General features: G+C 37.5%; 2 protein-coding genes across 2 annotated transcripts in view; one reads left to right on the top strand and one right to left on the bottom strand.

Annotated features, from left to right (window-relative positions):
* Nucleotides 1-483: 483 nt before the first annotated feature.
* Nucleotides 484-7,159, top strand: cckar (cholecystokinin A receptor). The gene is made up of 5 exons (XM_079456236.1): nucleotides 484-1,008; nucleotides 1,408-1,659; nucleotides 3,024-3,282; nucleotides 3,465-3,592; nucleotides 4,242-7,159. The coding sequence occupies exons 1-5, from the start codon at nucleotides 882-884 to the stop codon at nucleotides 4,829-4,831; spliced, it is 1,356 nt and encodes a 451-aa protein (XP_079312362.1). The 5' UTR covers nucleotides 484-881; the 3' UTR covers nucleotides 4,832-7,159.
* A 70-nt stretch (nucleotides 7,160-7,229) lies between these two features.
* rbpjb (recombination signal binding protein for immunoglobulin kappa J region b) overlaps nucleotides 7,230-14,095 on the bottom strand; it is a 44,038-nt gene continuing 37,172 nt past the window's right edge. The window contains exons 6-11 of the mRNA XM_079467281.1: nucleotides 13,955-14,092; nucleotides 13,682-13,794; nucleotides 13,460-13,600; nucleotides 12,877-13,032; nucleotides 12,681-12,784; nucleotides 7,230-11,842 (exon numbers count right to left, since the gene is read on the bottom strand). Coding sequence (XP_079323407.1) covers nucleotides 11,509-11,842; nucleotides 12,681-12,784; nucleotides 12,877-13,032; nucleotides 13,460-13,600; nucleotides 13,682-13,794; nucleotides 13,955-14,092 — 986 coding nt within the window. The 3' untranslated portion in view covers nucleotides 7,230-11,508. The remainder of the gene's footprint in view (nucleotides 11,843-12,680; nucleotides 12,785-12,876; nucleotides 13,033-13,459; nucleotides 13,601-13,681; nucleotides 13,795-13,954; nucleotides 14,093-14,095) is intronic.

Below are 14,095 nucleotides of genomic sequence, written 5' to 3'. Positions count from 1 at the left end.
TCAAGTGTTATGTCATGTTGCAACAGATCATGCACAAGAAGTCATGGGATACACAATAATTCAACACAGGCTCAAAGAATCACTTCGTTTGCAGATACACTGTATACACGCAGTAATAAGGTTTAAAGTTTTGCTACACAAGTTACATAAATGTTTAAAAGCACTTTATGTCAAGGCTAAGTGTGCAGGTCATCCGTGCCGGATGTTTTGCTTTCTCTGTCTCTTCAATTTTATAAAGCAAGCTGTTTGAGATCCCTGTGTGCATTGTTCAGAGAGTGATCAATAAACATCACTAAAAAGGCCCTTAAAATCTCTACCTCTCTCCCTCTCTCTCTCTCTCTCTCTCTCTCCCTCTCTCTCATAAACTTAAGAAGTCGGGATAGTAAAAGAGTAAAGAGTTTCCAAGAGTACGTGACTTGTAAAAAAGGAAAGACTTCATTGCAATATTAATTTACTTGACTTGAACCCTTACTATGTGAAGTCAGTCACTCAGGTGTGTGTATGCAAAAGAAAGTGAGAATGAAGTCAAGGCGGGGTCTGTGGATATCTGTTGGACAGAAGACTGATCAAGTGCATTAGGTCTCAACTCATGGGCATGCAGCTTCTGCATTAAGTATTACTTTTCTTACTTTTCAAGATCATTTCTTTCATCGTAACACTTTACACAGGCTACGTCACGTTAAACATTTTAAACTGCTTCGTAAGTGTTATTATTTTGACGAGGTGTCGTTATGATTTAACCTTCAGTCATGTAGCTATTTTATTAGAGAGCGCAACTGCGTGTTATGGCACAGTGAGTGTTGCTGTTCTTTAACTTCTGGACAGAAATCTATATATTACACAGGAATAGAGAAAAACGGTCAGGAAACAAAATACCAACCATGGAGACGTACACGATTCAGGACATGCTTATCAATACCACGGATATTTATAAACTATTGTGTGGATTGGGAATCGGCAATGCGTCGGACTGCAAACATGACAGCGACAAAACGGCAGAACCAAAAGGTAAAAGATGTTTTATTCGGGGTTTGCCGGGTTTTGCGCACTTGTTTATGCTGACAACTTTTTACATAGTCGTTTACGTACGGCATTTGAACGAGTGTAGACAATTTAAAGAATAGATATTAAGATACCACTTTACAGTAGGGATGCATTTGTAAATACATTAGTTAACACAATGAATAGTGAACTACTACTACAGCATAAATACCAGTTAGCTTAACACCTATACACTTTTTAAATCAAACGTTACTGTTACAGTAAGTTAATGCACAGGAATAAACAATGAAAAATTGAGCCTATATGAACTATACAAAGTATTTTTCAGCTTGTGTTAACGAGACCTAATTGTTACCGAATATATTTCGTATGTTTAATAATTGTTTTATTTTCTTTCGATCTCAGATATAAACCAGACAGTGCGCATTGCGCTTTATATAGTCATCTTCCTGCTGAGTTTCATAGGGAATAGTTTGATCATTGCTGTGCTCGTGCGGAACCGGAGGATGAGGACAGTCACCAATCTGTTCCTGCTCTCTCTGGCTGTCAGTGATCTCATGTTGTGTCTCTTCTGCATGCCCTTCACTCTCATCCCAAACATTATGAAGGACTTCATCTTTGGCAAAGGCATGTGTAAAGTGGCCACGTATTTTATGGGTGAGTCAACTTTAAGTTTAGGCTACGTTCAGTAGAACTTTTTGCACCTTCTTCACTGCACATTTGCTCAAAATGTATTATCTGTTTAAAATGTGACATGGCAACCATTATTTTAATTCATTACATGATATACAGACGTTTCTGAAATCTTTATTATTTTGTACAATTTTGATGGCAGTACCTTACACAAAAAAACAAAGTTTTTTTTCATTTTATTCATTTATGCTGACCATTCAGTTATGTGATGTGAAAGTGAGCTGTGTGCACAAAAATGTCTTTGGAGAATAAATCAACAACAGCCCATTGAACCAACGGACCTTATGTTTATCAACCATGTTTTATCATAGTAAGAATATATTGACCATGTTTTTGGAAGATTGCTTTATTCGTATACCATCATTTTAATACAAATATAATGGTCGAACTACAGGGTTCCTACAGAGGCGCTATTGTATTTAATATGTTTTTACTACTTTATACTTTAAGTGACATGAACTATTTATAGCCATGTTGATCTCTTGATATTTATTCTACAGTAATTGTGCAGCTTAAATTATTTAAATTGTTTTGAATGAAGAAAAATATAGAAAAATGAGCGTTTAGTTTCATGAAAACGTGTTTGCATAACGCGTAGAGTATATCCAGCTGCATTTGTTTTTTAACATAGTTAACGTGTCAGAACAGGTTGCCTGCACCTTTCTAGACCGCAAACATTTGAAAGATCACACTACTATATTTTATGACTGTTAAACCTGTATCAGGCCCCACACCCATCATTTTGAGAAATGCTGTACAAATGATGGATTGGCAGATCCTTTCGAAATTCTGTGGAACATTTTTACACTTAACGTGACATGAACTTTTTTATACGTGATCTCACGCTTGCAATTTATTTTACAGTAGCAACTGTGTAATAGTAATCTGAGACGGTGTCCGCGTTTAAAATATCTTATGTTTGATGGGTCCAATGTCTTTGCATTGTGCTTGTGCTATTCTGTCTTACTGTATTTGCTCACGATAAAGCTGCGTGTGTGTATTTTAACATTCATACAAAACTGATAATAATTTGGATTGTTCAGAAGAGCTTTAGTTTAACTCGCTGCCTCACAAGTACTCAGGATGCATTGTTAAGCCATTTAAGTGCCAAAAGCAATCATCCTTACAAACAAATCATACCTGTGTTATCATGGCCATGCCTAAGTTTGTTATGAAGTGTTCCTGTCTTTGAAAGGGGAGGCAGATGTTTCAATGTTTCTGTTTACTGTTGTTTACATATAACTTATACTTCATGTCACCTTAGGATCAGTACCAGGCCAATATTTATTTCCGTATGTACAACTTAGTTCTGTGTGTACAATACGCAGGTATTTCAGTGAGTGTGTCCACATTCAACCTCGTGGCTATTTCTTTGGAACGCTACAGTGCCATCTGCAACCCCTTAACCTCTCGTACCTGGCAGACCAAGTCACACGCAGCAAAAGTCATCACAGCCACTTGGGTCGTGTCTTTCCTGCTCATGCTGCCTTACCCGATAGGCTACACGCTAGTGCCCTTCATGCGCAGTAATAACAGCACTGGAAACATGTGCCGCTTGGTTTGGCCCAGTGATGTCGTTCAAACCTGGTGAGATATATTATTATAAATAATTATACCATTGTAATACTTGATCTCCACTGTGGTTTTCATATTATATGATCATACAGTACTTTTAAATGTTTGAATAAACAATATTGTAGATGTGTGCACTTGAATGCATATTGTTTATCTTGTTTGGGTTTGCCACTGACCTTTCTGGGGCTTTTTAGGTACGTTTTACTGTTGCTGATTCTCTTTCTTATACCTGGAATCATAATGATAATAGCGTATGGCCTCACCTCACTCGAACTCTACAAGGGAATCAAATTTGAAATGGCAAACAGGAAGTCAAACAGAGGTATCTCTTACTTTCTAACGATTACTGAACATTTCAATGATGGCATTTTGGTGCCACGGTAAGAAAAGAAATGAAGTCATAAAGATACTATTATGAGATTTAAAGTGATAGTTCACCCAAGAATGAACATGCTGTCGTCATTTATGCATTTGGTGCTTTTATCCAAAGCGACATACATTGCATTATACTATACATTTGTATGTGCCATCCTTGAGATCGAAACCATGACCTCTTACCACTTAGCTACAGGAAAGCTACTGAGCTACAGGAAAGCTTCACACATGTCATTCCAAACCTGCATGACTTTCTTTCCTCCGCAGAACACACAAGAAGATATTTTGAATAAAGTTGGTAAGCAAACAACACCCTTTGACTTTCACTGGTTTTGTGTCAATGGGTTGCTATGGTTCGGTTACCAAAATATTTCAAAATAAAAAAAGAGGGTAGAACTATTCCTTTAAATTTCATAAATATAATATGTACTTAAGAGAAATTATCAATAATAATTGACTTTACTCTTTATTCTTGAAAAATATCCTTTTTACAATTCTTTTCTTGTCAGTTCTTTGGAGTGCTAAGTTCACACGTAGAGCTGCTGTATAAAAAATGTAATAAAATCATCCCATTTGATCTTTACTTTGTTCCTAAGAAAAGGAATACAGCACTGCCAGCTTGAAAAAAGGTGACGGCGATGGCTGCTACTTCCAGCCGTCTAAGAGGAAACGCTCGGACCCCTCGACCGCCAGCATGAGCAGCACAAAACCTAAAGTCGGCAGAGTTAGCAGCAACAGCTCTACTGCAAACCTCATGGCCAAAAAACGTGTCATCCGCATGCTGCTGGTGATCGTAGGCCTCTTCTTCATCTGCTGGACGCCCATCTTTGTCGTCAATGCTTGGCGGGCATTCGACAGACGTTCAGCTGACCGTCTTCTCTCCGGAGCGCCCATATCCTTCATCCATTTGCTGTCCTACACGTCCGCCTGCGTCAACCCTATAGTCTACTGTTTTATGAACAAGCGCTTCAGACAAGGTGTGTTGTCGACTTTCACCTGTTGCAGAGCCTACCCTGAGGATTTGAGCAGGGCAAGCAGCCGTCGAAGCGTCGGAGCTGGAGGTCCTGGAACGCTGTTTGGAACAGGAGGGAGTGGTGGGACCAGACAGGCTGATGGAAACACACAAAACTGTGGAACACTTACCAGACTAACCGACGACAGTCTTCGTGGGTCTGCGCAAGCATAAAGAAAACAACCGGCAATGACCCCGGCTTTAAACACTTAACCCGGAAAAAATTCACGAGTGGGAACACTTTCCAAGAACTTTATCTTGAAGAGTGAAGTCTAAGAAATATATGTTCTCAGTAACAAAACATAAATGACAAAATGAGACATGCTCTTGACAAACTAGTTTATATAGCCTAGTCTAGAGTCTTCGGGGTTTTTTAGCTAAACAAATGACCAGTTCACTGCCTGCTAACTTAATATAGACTTGCTGTATACAGTGACAAATGAGAACTCCAACATGCAGACAATGGCTGCCAATAGCACTGAAATGCAGACAGAATCCAGTGCTTATTTTATAGACATGTCACAGTTAAATAAACAGAGACGTTGAATGGAACAGGACTGTTTCCTTGAGAGAAACTTCAGTCCCCATTAGGACTTTGACTTATAAACGTTGGGCTGTACAATATGACTTTATGGCTCGTCTTGGCTCTACAATTGCCTGGCCCACCTACCATTCCTATATTTTTGTACTTTTTATCTCTGTATGGCACGAAGAAAACACATGGTAAAAATGAAAACGTACATTTAAAGGGACAGTTTTCTCGCATATGAAAATTGACTTATTCATACATTATTTACTCACCTCCTTGTTGTTGCAAACTCAAATGACTTTCATTGCTCTGTATACAAACACAAAAGGAGATGTCAGGCAAAACCAATCCAAAGGTTCTGTGACAAACAGCCTCAGTCTCCATCTTTCATTGTATCAGAATTACGTCACAGAAGAAAGCATAGACTTGAAATGAAAGGGAGTATGTGATGAAAGGATTTATTAATTTTGAATTAAAGGAACATTCACCCAAAAATTTTAATTCTGTCATCATTTACTCACCTTCCAGTCATTCCAAATCTATATTCTGTAAATCTTTGTTCTAATGAACAAGATATTTGAAAGAAATCTTGTTACCAAAAAGTTCTTGGTCACCATTGACTAGTAGAAAAAATGGCTTTATACATTTCTTTGTTCTGTTGAACACAAAAAAAAATATTTTGAAGAATGTAGGAAAGCAAGCAGTTCTGGGGCACTTTTGACTACCGTTCAAAATTTTCCTACTATGGTAGTGAATGGTGGCCAAGAACTGTTCGGTTACAAGCATTCTTCCAAATATCTTTCTCTCTTCATCAAAACAAAGACATTTATACAAGTTTGAAACAACTTGATTGTGAGTAAATGACACAATTTTTATGTCTGGGTCGACTGTCACTTCAACTATTCCTGTATTTGATTTTAAGGATATCTGTTTCTGTGATGACCACTTAGATGTTACACCATGTATGGAGACACAAATGTATATATTGCGGATATATTGCGCATTGTGTCATTAACCTTTTTCTAGGAAAAATAATTGTTATCTTGTGTGTTAGCCCAAACATACTGTTTGTACCCTCTAGCTAGAGTCCATCCTTATCATAGCATGAGATTTTTCACACCTGTTACTCACTTCAAAGAAACTACCCAAGGCTGCTTTGGACATCTGGGCTATTTTCATCATAGTATAAACGGCTATACCCTGACTATTGTGATGTTTGTTTTTAACTTTCTATTTCATCTTGAGATAAATTTTTACTTTGTATTTGTTTAACAAACTCATAACTTAATCCAGCATGCTCCCTGACACAAATACATTGGTCTATAACCACTGACAACGACACATTCAATTGTGTAAAGTCTGAATTAAATGTCTAAACAATTTAACAGGTATTTAAGTACCTTACCGTACATATGGTTGGTCTACACAGCATCGTATACATTCATATTTTAGTAGAGCATTTTCTTAAAGAGTCTACAACAACTCACTTTGAGCCAAAGTGCTTCCATCTCATCATACGGGTTGTGTAACCTTGTTATTATAATATTTGTATCCTTTTTAATTTATCTAAATACCGATTGCATTTTCAGAGTAAAACTACCCTCACATAAAATTTTCATTCATATTGTCTTTTTAGTTTACCCAAAACTTGTCATTTCTTACCTGTATGACCTCCTTGGTCACTACAAGATACTTTAAAGAATGTTGGTAACCAAACAACGCCTATTAAAGGACAAAATGGGTGCCGGTAAACAACATTCTTCAAAATATCTTCTTTGGTGTTCTGCAGAAGAAAGGAAGTTTGAAATGACATGTAGAGGTGAGTAAATGACAACATTTTCAGTTTTGGGCAAACTATCACTACAAGTGAAATTTACTGAACGGTTGTAGATGTGGACTAACAAAGAAAACCTTTTATAATAGTTATTTTAACTCAAATGAATTGTAATTGCATTAAACTGATTTTAAACATCAAGTTGAATCTTACATTACTTGCATAACTATGATTGTAAAGGAAAAGAATCTCACTTCATACTGGATTTTATGCCAATATTGCAATTTTATTTGATGACATATGGAACTGAGCAGGTGCAATATGTACAAAAACCAAACGGACAGACGCATGAAACAAAGCGAATGTTTACAAAAAATATAACCACCCCTCTGTTTCACGTTAGGGCGCATGATCCTAACATCCTCAGCCGCCAGTGAATGAGTGAGACTGCTACCGTACTGATACCTCTAGAACAACAGACCGAAGGAGTATGAAAGAGAGAGCGTAAAAGAAAGACAGAACCAGGCTGATTTTCAGATTAACCAAAATTGAAAAGTTAAGAATAATGGAGAATGAACTGTACACATAAAGCCCAGCATAGAGCTTCAGGCACACCAGAATCAATCGTGATATGGAAAATGACGGTAAGCAACAAATCTAGACAAGTATGAATTACTCTTTACTCTAAAACCTGCCCTAAAGGGACTAATAACGTCTGTACCACAGCTTTTTGATTTCAGATGTTTTCTAAAAGACCAAGCGCTACAACATTATGATCAATTAAAGAACTTCATATAGACATATGAAATATAGTGGCAGCAAACGAAAACAAGTTTTCAATTACCAATCTTTTTTTACTGTACGTTGACATCCTCTATTCTTCTATGACTATTGAGACATCTTTGTAAAGCTGCCTCTCATGCTGTGTTTTATAAGCAGTGCATGAGAATGTAAGTAAGACATTTGGCATATTAGAAGACATCAACATCTATAATCTACATTGATCAGAGCTCATAAAAAACAGTTTTTGGAAGAGCAAATTTAAACAGAGATCAACAGATACACAGAAATGACACCTGTTGACTCCGGACAAAAAATCATCCATCACACATTTGGAAATATAAAACAAATTATTGTTCACAAATTTGCCATGAACTGTTTTTAAGGCTTGGCACATTACCACTATACATAAATATAAAAAACGATGACCTGTGTTTGCGATGTTGATATCTTCAAATGTTTCATAATTGACTCGATTAAAACGCAAATGTATTTGCATTTTGTCACCAGTTCCGTAGGTGATTTAGCCAATCCTCCTAAAGCTCAACACCTTAAAAACAAACAACAATGTAAACTGTAAAAAAACAAGATTGTCAAATGATATCTTTCAGAGAGCAACATAATGCACTTTACCACAGTAACATTACAGTAAATAAGGGGGGTTGAACATATCCACAACGTAAACAATGCATTAAAACAGAAACAGTTGTGAAATGTTCTCAGCATTAATGTGTGAATGACTGTTCAAAGTCAACAATACGCCAAGAAAAACGCGATGAAGTCGAACTAGATTAAAAAGACAAATTGCTTTCTTTTGTTTGAGAATCGTTTCAACAAAGCTGTCTCATTTAAAGGCGAACTGGCTTAAAGCACTTGATTTTTCTTCTTGGGGGTTGGGGATATCATAAAGCATGGGAAACAAAAGAAACACAATACAATAACACATTGTATAGTGGCTCTCATAATGACAATTGCGAATCACAAGAAAACAAAACATCAAATGTGAGAAATGAAACGAACGGCCTTCTGTGGTTTATTTAATTCAACACAGCGGACAAATACGCATCAATCGCAAAACTTTTTATAAAACCCATACATTTTTGCCCAGTGACTCCACCATCTTTCGCCAAATGAAAGTGTGCGTTTATTCTGAATTGTGACTATGAAGGTTCCAAAATGAGATAACCGAGATAAAAATCCTGTTTTGTGTTGTGCAGTCCAATAAATATCAATCAAACTGCAGTTTGGTTTGTTTAAATTTGAGCCATAATAACTCAAAAAATACAGCTTACTAGCACAATAAAACATATTAAGATAATAAAAAACAGAGGTTTCTCATTTTGGAACCAAACTCGTCATATATAGTCAAATGGAACAAGACTGGTCTGTTACTCAAAGAATTCTGCTAAACCAAGTGCAAGAGTTTTTAGGGTGTCTTTCAGAAACAAAAACCCCATGGAAGAGATTTGCAAAGGAGGCAGCCGAAGACATTTTTATCAGAATAGAGGGAAAATGACATTAAAAAAATAAAACAATTTAGTGGAGGCAACAAGTGAACTTTTTTTTGCAGAGACATTCAAGTTACAGTTTTCCCGAAATATACTACGTCACACAATGCTGGAGTATTGCCTTTTTTGGCGTGTTTTCTACATACAGTACGCTACACTAAAGATTTTCCAAGTCGGGAAGACACGAAATCTACCCAAAAAGTGTCTGATTAAATTAGCATGAACAAGTGAGAATAAATGAGAATATGACTCCAGCTGAGCCAGCTGCTCTTCATGACCACGTGCGCTGTGGATCATGCTGGTGAAAATCAGTGGCTATTTCCACAGACCGAGACACACAAAGTGACCTATAAGGTATTGCTGTATTCTTACATCTTTGAGAGACACACACTTAAAGGCCATTGACTCCCATGTTTATAGTCCCATGATGTCCGTTCACTCTCAGGACATTAACATACAAGGTTAAGACAAACTCGGACGCTAAACACCTGTTGAGCTAAACAAACCGACAAGAAACAACATAGACATACAGTGAGTGGGTTGAAGCCACAGATGCACAAAAAACGAATTACAAAATAAAGGTGGGTTTCGCTTCGTTTTTTCTCTTATTTTTTAGTTTTTTTACAAACGCATAAAATTCAAAAGTTAAATTACTGTACAAAAGAAGGTCACAAAACACTATTAGTGCTGGTTGATGAGTTCATTACAGCTAGTTTTTTTCTTTTTGACAATAATACTAGTCTACTAGTTGGTGAGACACCAAGGCCATAATAAACGAATCCAATGACCAACGGAGTAAAGCTTCCTGCTTTTGGTGTACGAGATACATACTCTTCAATTACAAAACAAGACAACAATTCAATATAATATCTTTGGGTGTGTTCGTTTCTATTACACATTTAAATCCTCTAAATCTGAATGAAAAATTTAAATTCAGGGAGCTTTAAATATCAAAAATCGCACGTAAATGTTCAAAATGCAAGGCTTGGTTCCTCAGGGCACGTCTGTAAACCTCTTTTTAAGGGGTGAACTGAACCTGGAACCTTTTGTTTACAGTAAGGCCACATCTAGATACACATCTGGGAGAACATGTCTCCAAATGATTCATTTTTGAGACAATTTATAACGATAAAAATGCAAACGGAAGTTTAGGAAGACGAAGCGCAATTCTGGAAACATTACATAAACATCATGGATATCATTAGGAATCTGAACTCTTGAGAACATTGAAAACATCCAACGCTAGCAAAATTTCCAAATATTGATATGTGACAACCTACGTGTGCTCTAGGACATACAGACTACACTATGGCTACCATTTCGAAACGACATTGCATCAAAACCTATGACGGGCGTCTATATTGTATGTTGTGTTTTCTGGTTTATATTCCCAAACAAGACAAAGAAAGATGGCATTGTTCCTTTTGTGAGATCTTAACACGATGAAATGCTTAAAGGAAGCGTAGCGCATGTTGTAATGCAGGCAAGGCAGAGGCATTGCTTAAAGCTCTTCTCTTTTTAAAGACTTGATAAAAAAAGCATGGTTCAAAAATGGGCCCTCTGAGTTTTTCCCAAATGCAAAATTAAAACAACTAAATCAGATACAAAAAAACCTGTGTTACAAAATACAAAGTATCAAAACGAGTCCGCGCAGAGAGTTTGTCAAGCTATGTGGAAGTAGCAATTTACAGAAGCCAGGTGAAAATGGACAAAACGGAAAAAGAAAGAAAACAATGAAATCTCAGAGGAGAAACAGAATCTATTTGGTAACGAAAGCGTACTATGTTTGATATAAAAAAAGGTATGGGGATCAAAAAATGTACCTTTACTAAAGCTTTTACAAGATCATTGGTCCAAAAAAACTGTCGTCCTCACAATTTCATTTGACCCTTTTACCTAAGAGCTTAGGCCTCCCAGGCCATGATGCATGTCACCCGATAACGCACTCGGACTGGAAGAAAGACAGTTTTCAATCGAAGCATTCTGTACATGGCTGACGTTTCACTGCTGTGGTCTCATCTCCACATATGTTACACCTTTGGGTGCTTGTGTTTTGCCAATATGAAGGTTTCTCTCAGGCATTGTTTATTGCTAGCACCAGACTGGCTCCTCAGAGAAACTACAAGAGGGCTCAGGAGAACCCTCACTCTTCGCCTCGCTTATTCCTCCATCTCCTCCTCTTGAATTCAATATGCAGCACTTTTACAAATAGTCTGTAGTCTTGATTTTTGTTTCACGTTTGTGAGTGTTCCTACGTGTGTTATAACACCATGGCTGCGGCTGCATTGGAGGATGATGCTGTGACGGCGTTAGACGTGATGTTGGCACCGTAAGCCATCTCTCCGTTCCCTCCAGCTCGGTCACCAGTCGTGGAAAGTAAGCCAGCGCTGTCCGTTCGAAGGATCGCTCCGGCCGCGCTGCAATGCGGGCGGGGCCCGGGTTCGGGGGTGTATGTGAATGTGAGAGATGTGGAATAGATGATACCGTCGCTACGGACCAGCGTTACGGGAACCTGCACCGGCTGCCGGACCCACCGCCAGCCCTCGCGGAAGGCAGAGATGTCTGGAACGACGCACAGTATGCTTTCTCCACACCTATTGAGGAAACATCGTCTATTAATCATTCAATTCACTGCCTGCAATATATTTAACTGACACGGCTGATAAATGTAAATATTTGCTTTTCACAACTGCATAAAGCTTTAATGTGCACAAAAAAGCATGTGTGGTCTTGTTCAGCTAGATTGTATTAGTTATAGGCGCTAAATTTACGGCCTGTCAAATCTTAACATGTCATTTCCTGCTGCATTTAGCAGGTTTAAGAGGTTATAAATAAAGGTTTATATCAAACATAAAAGAATAGAAAAATTCAAATGATAGAAAGTGCTAAAAATGATGTGCTAAAATTATTATAAAATCATATGCATTTCTAAAAAGAAAACTAGTATTGAATAAATATAGTAAATACTTAATTTAACACAATTTCATTGAAATATATGTAAAATATAATAAAACTAAATGAATGAATGAATAATGATAAATGGATCATGATAAATAAACAATAAACAAATCTGTGCATAAATATTTCAGGAAATGCATTTAAACAATAAAATCAAGAAATGTTTGCAAATTGCTTATTCACAATTTTCTATTTTTTGCTAATAAGGCTTTAAACACAAATGTTAAACTAAACCGAAGATGATCGTTACAAAAATCTTTCCTTAAAATCTTTAAAACAAATTTTGTACAACTTTCATGAATAAACTAAATGTACCACTATCAAATAACCCATCTAAGAATTAAAAACAAATTACAAATCATCCGTTTTCCTTTGGATAAAAGCGTCTGCTAAATGACTAAATGTAAATGTTCTCTGCATCCTACATGGGTATCTTTTCAGTGCACTGTTTGTAAAAGCAAATAACCTCCATACCTGTACATGGTCTCAGCCTCTACATCGCCAAACCACACACGCAGATTTGGACTGAAGTTCTGTCCTGTCAGCTCCAGCATGGCTACATCTCCCCCACCATTTAACTACTCAAACACACACATAAACCAGGTGTAGACACGATAAAAGAAAGAAAAATACATGCTCCTAGTGTAGGGTGCGTGTGTGCACGTGTTACCTGTAAGCTCTCGACCACAGGCACAGGTGTGACAGGGGTGTGTACAGGGCCCATGCCCTCATAGAAGGTGTATTCTGCTTTATCAGTGCTGATGATTGTCCAGGAGGCACCATCATTTATCATCTCTTTATTTGGTTCCTTTGGGCATGGAGTGGCCTGCAGGAGCGCACACACATTCAAAACCATAATGATAAAAAGCATTCTTCTTCAGCACTATTTCTAGATTCCTAATAAGAAAATTTTTATCATTGACCATGTTAACTCTTCGTATGAAAGGCCATGTTTCCTTGCTTTCATTGTTTCCTCTCTTGAAAATGTGTTTCAAATTAATGACGTGAACCAAATATCTAAGCAAAAGTAGCCAATAGGAGCCCAGAATAGATGGGACCTCTTTTTTAATATATGGTAAAAAAAGCATCCCAGCTGCCTGATAAAATTGCAAGAAAACATTTCGTGTTATTCTATGGATGAAATGATACTAATATTATTTAAGATATGGTATGAATCTAAATCAAGAATGGGTAAGAAACCTTAAACTTTCGGTTAATAGTGTAAATTTAGTCAAACCGGTTCTGTGGCTCACTTGAAATTGGATGATCCTCTCTTGAGAAAGGCACAGGTACATCCTCTCTGTATCCTTTAGGTAAAAGGCACACTTATGCAGCTGAGAGACAGGGTCATCTGCGTCCAGTAAGGCCGTCTGCTTATCCACCTTACGGATGATCTAGAAAGGAAAGGCATATAAACATCTCCAAGTGGTTTCAGATTATGTAAATAAATGGAAAAAGACAATGGTGGGTCTTACCAGCCTAGGCAGAGCCATTCCTGTCACAGAACACACGAGTTTGACAGTCTGGCCGTAGTGAATGTAACCGTCTCTCACAGTGAACTCCTCGCCCTCAGACTCCTCATCATCCACTAAAAAACAATACAAACACATAATGTAAAAAATTCATCATATACTGTTTTTATTTCTGTGCCAACCTAAGGCTTGCATCTACGTTGTGAGTCGCATCGAGAACCAAATATTTACAGCAGTCTATAACTTTATACTTTGTGACATGTCTAAAACACTCACAGAGGTGGATGAAGAAGGCTCCCCATTGCTGTGAGCTGGCGTGGAAGTTTCCTCCCTCTACGTGAAGATATCGCGTACTGACCGTCTGAGAGCGAAGTCGGTTAAATAACGCCACCTTCGTTCCTGATGCTATACAGACTG

The sequence above is a fragment of the Barbatula barbatula genome (genome assembly GCF_947034865.1).
Source record: "Barbatula barbatula genome assembly, chromosome: 1".
In the NCBI taxonomy this organism is placed as follows: Eukaryota; Metazoa; Chordata; class Actinopteri; order Cypriniformes; family Nemacheilidae; genus Barbatula; species Barbatula barbatula.
The sequence above is the reverse complement of the archived record's forward strand: the minus strand, read 5'-3'. Positions and strand labels throughout refer to the sequence as shown.

Coding starts and splice junctions, on each gene's coding strand:
- cckar (XM_079456236.1), top strand. CDS start 882: ATGGAGACGTACACGATTCAGGACATGCTTATCAATACCACGGATATT. Junction 1,009..1,407: donor CAAAACGGCAGAACCAAAAG/GTAAAAGATGTT, acceptor TTTCGATCTCAG/ATATAAACCAGACAGTGCGC. Junction 1,660..3,023: donor AGTGGCCACGTATTTTATGG/GTGAGTCAACTT, acceptor TACAATACGCAG/GTATTTCAGTGAGTGTGTCC.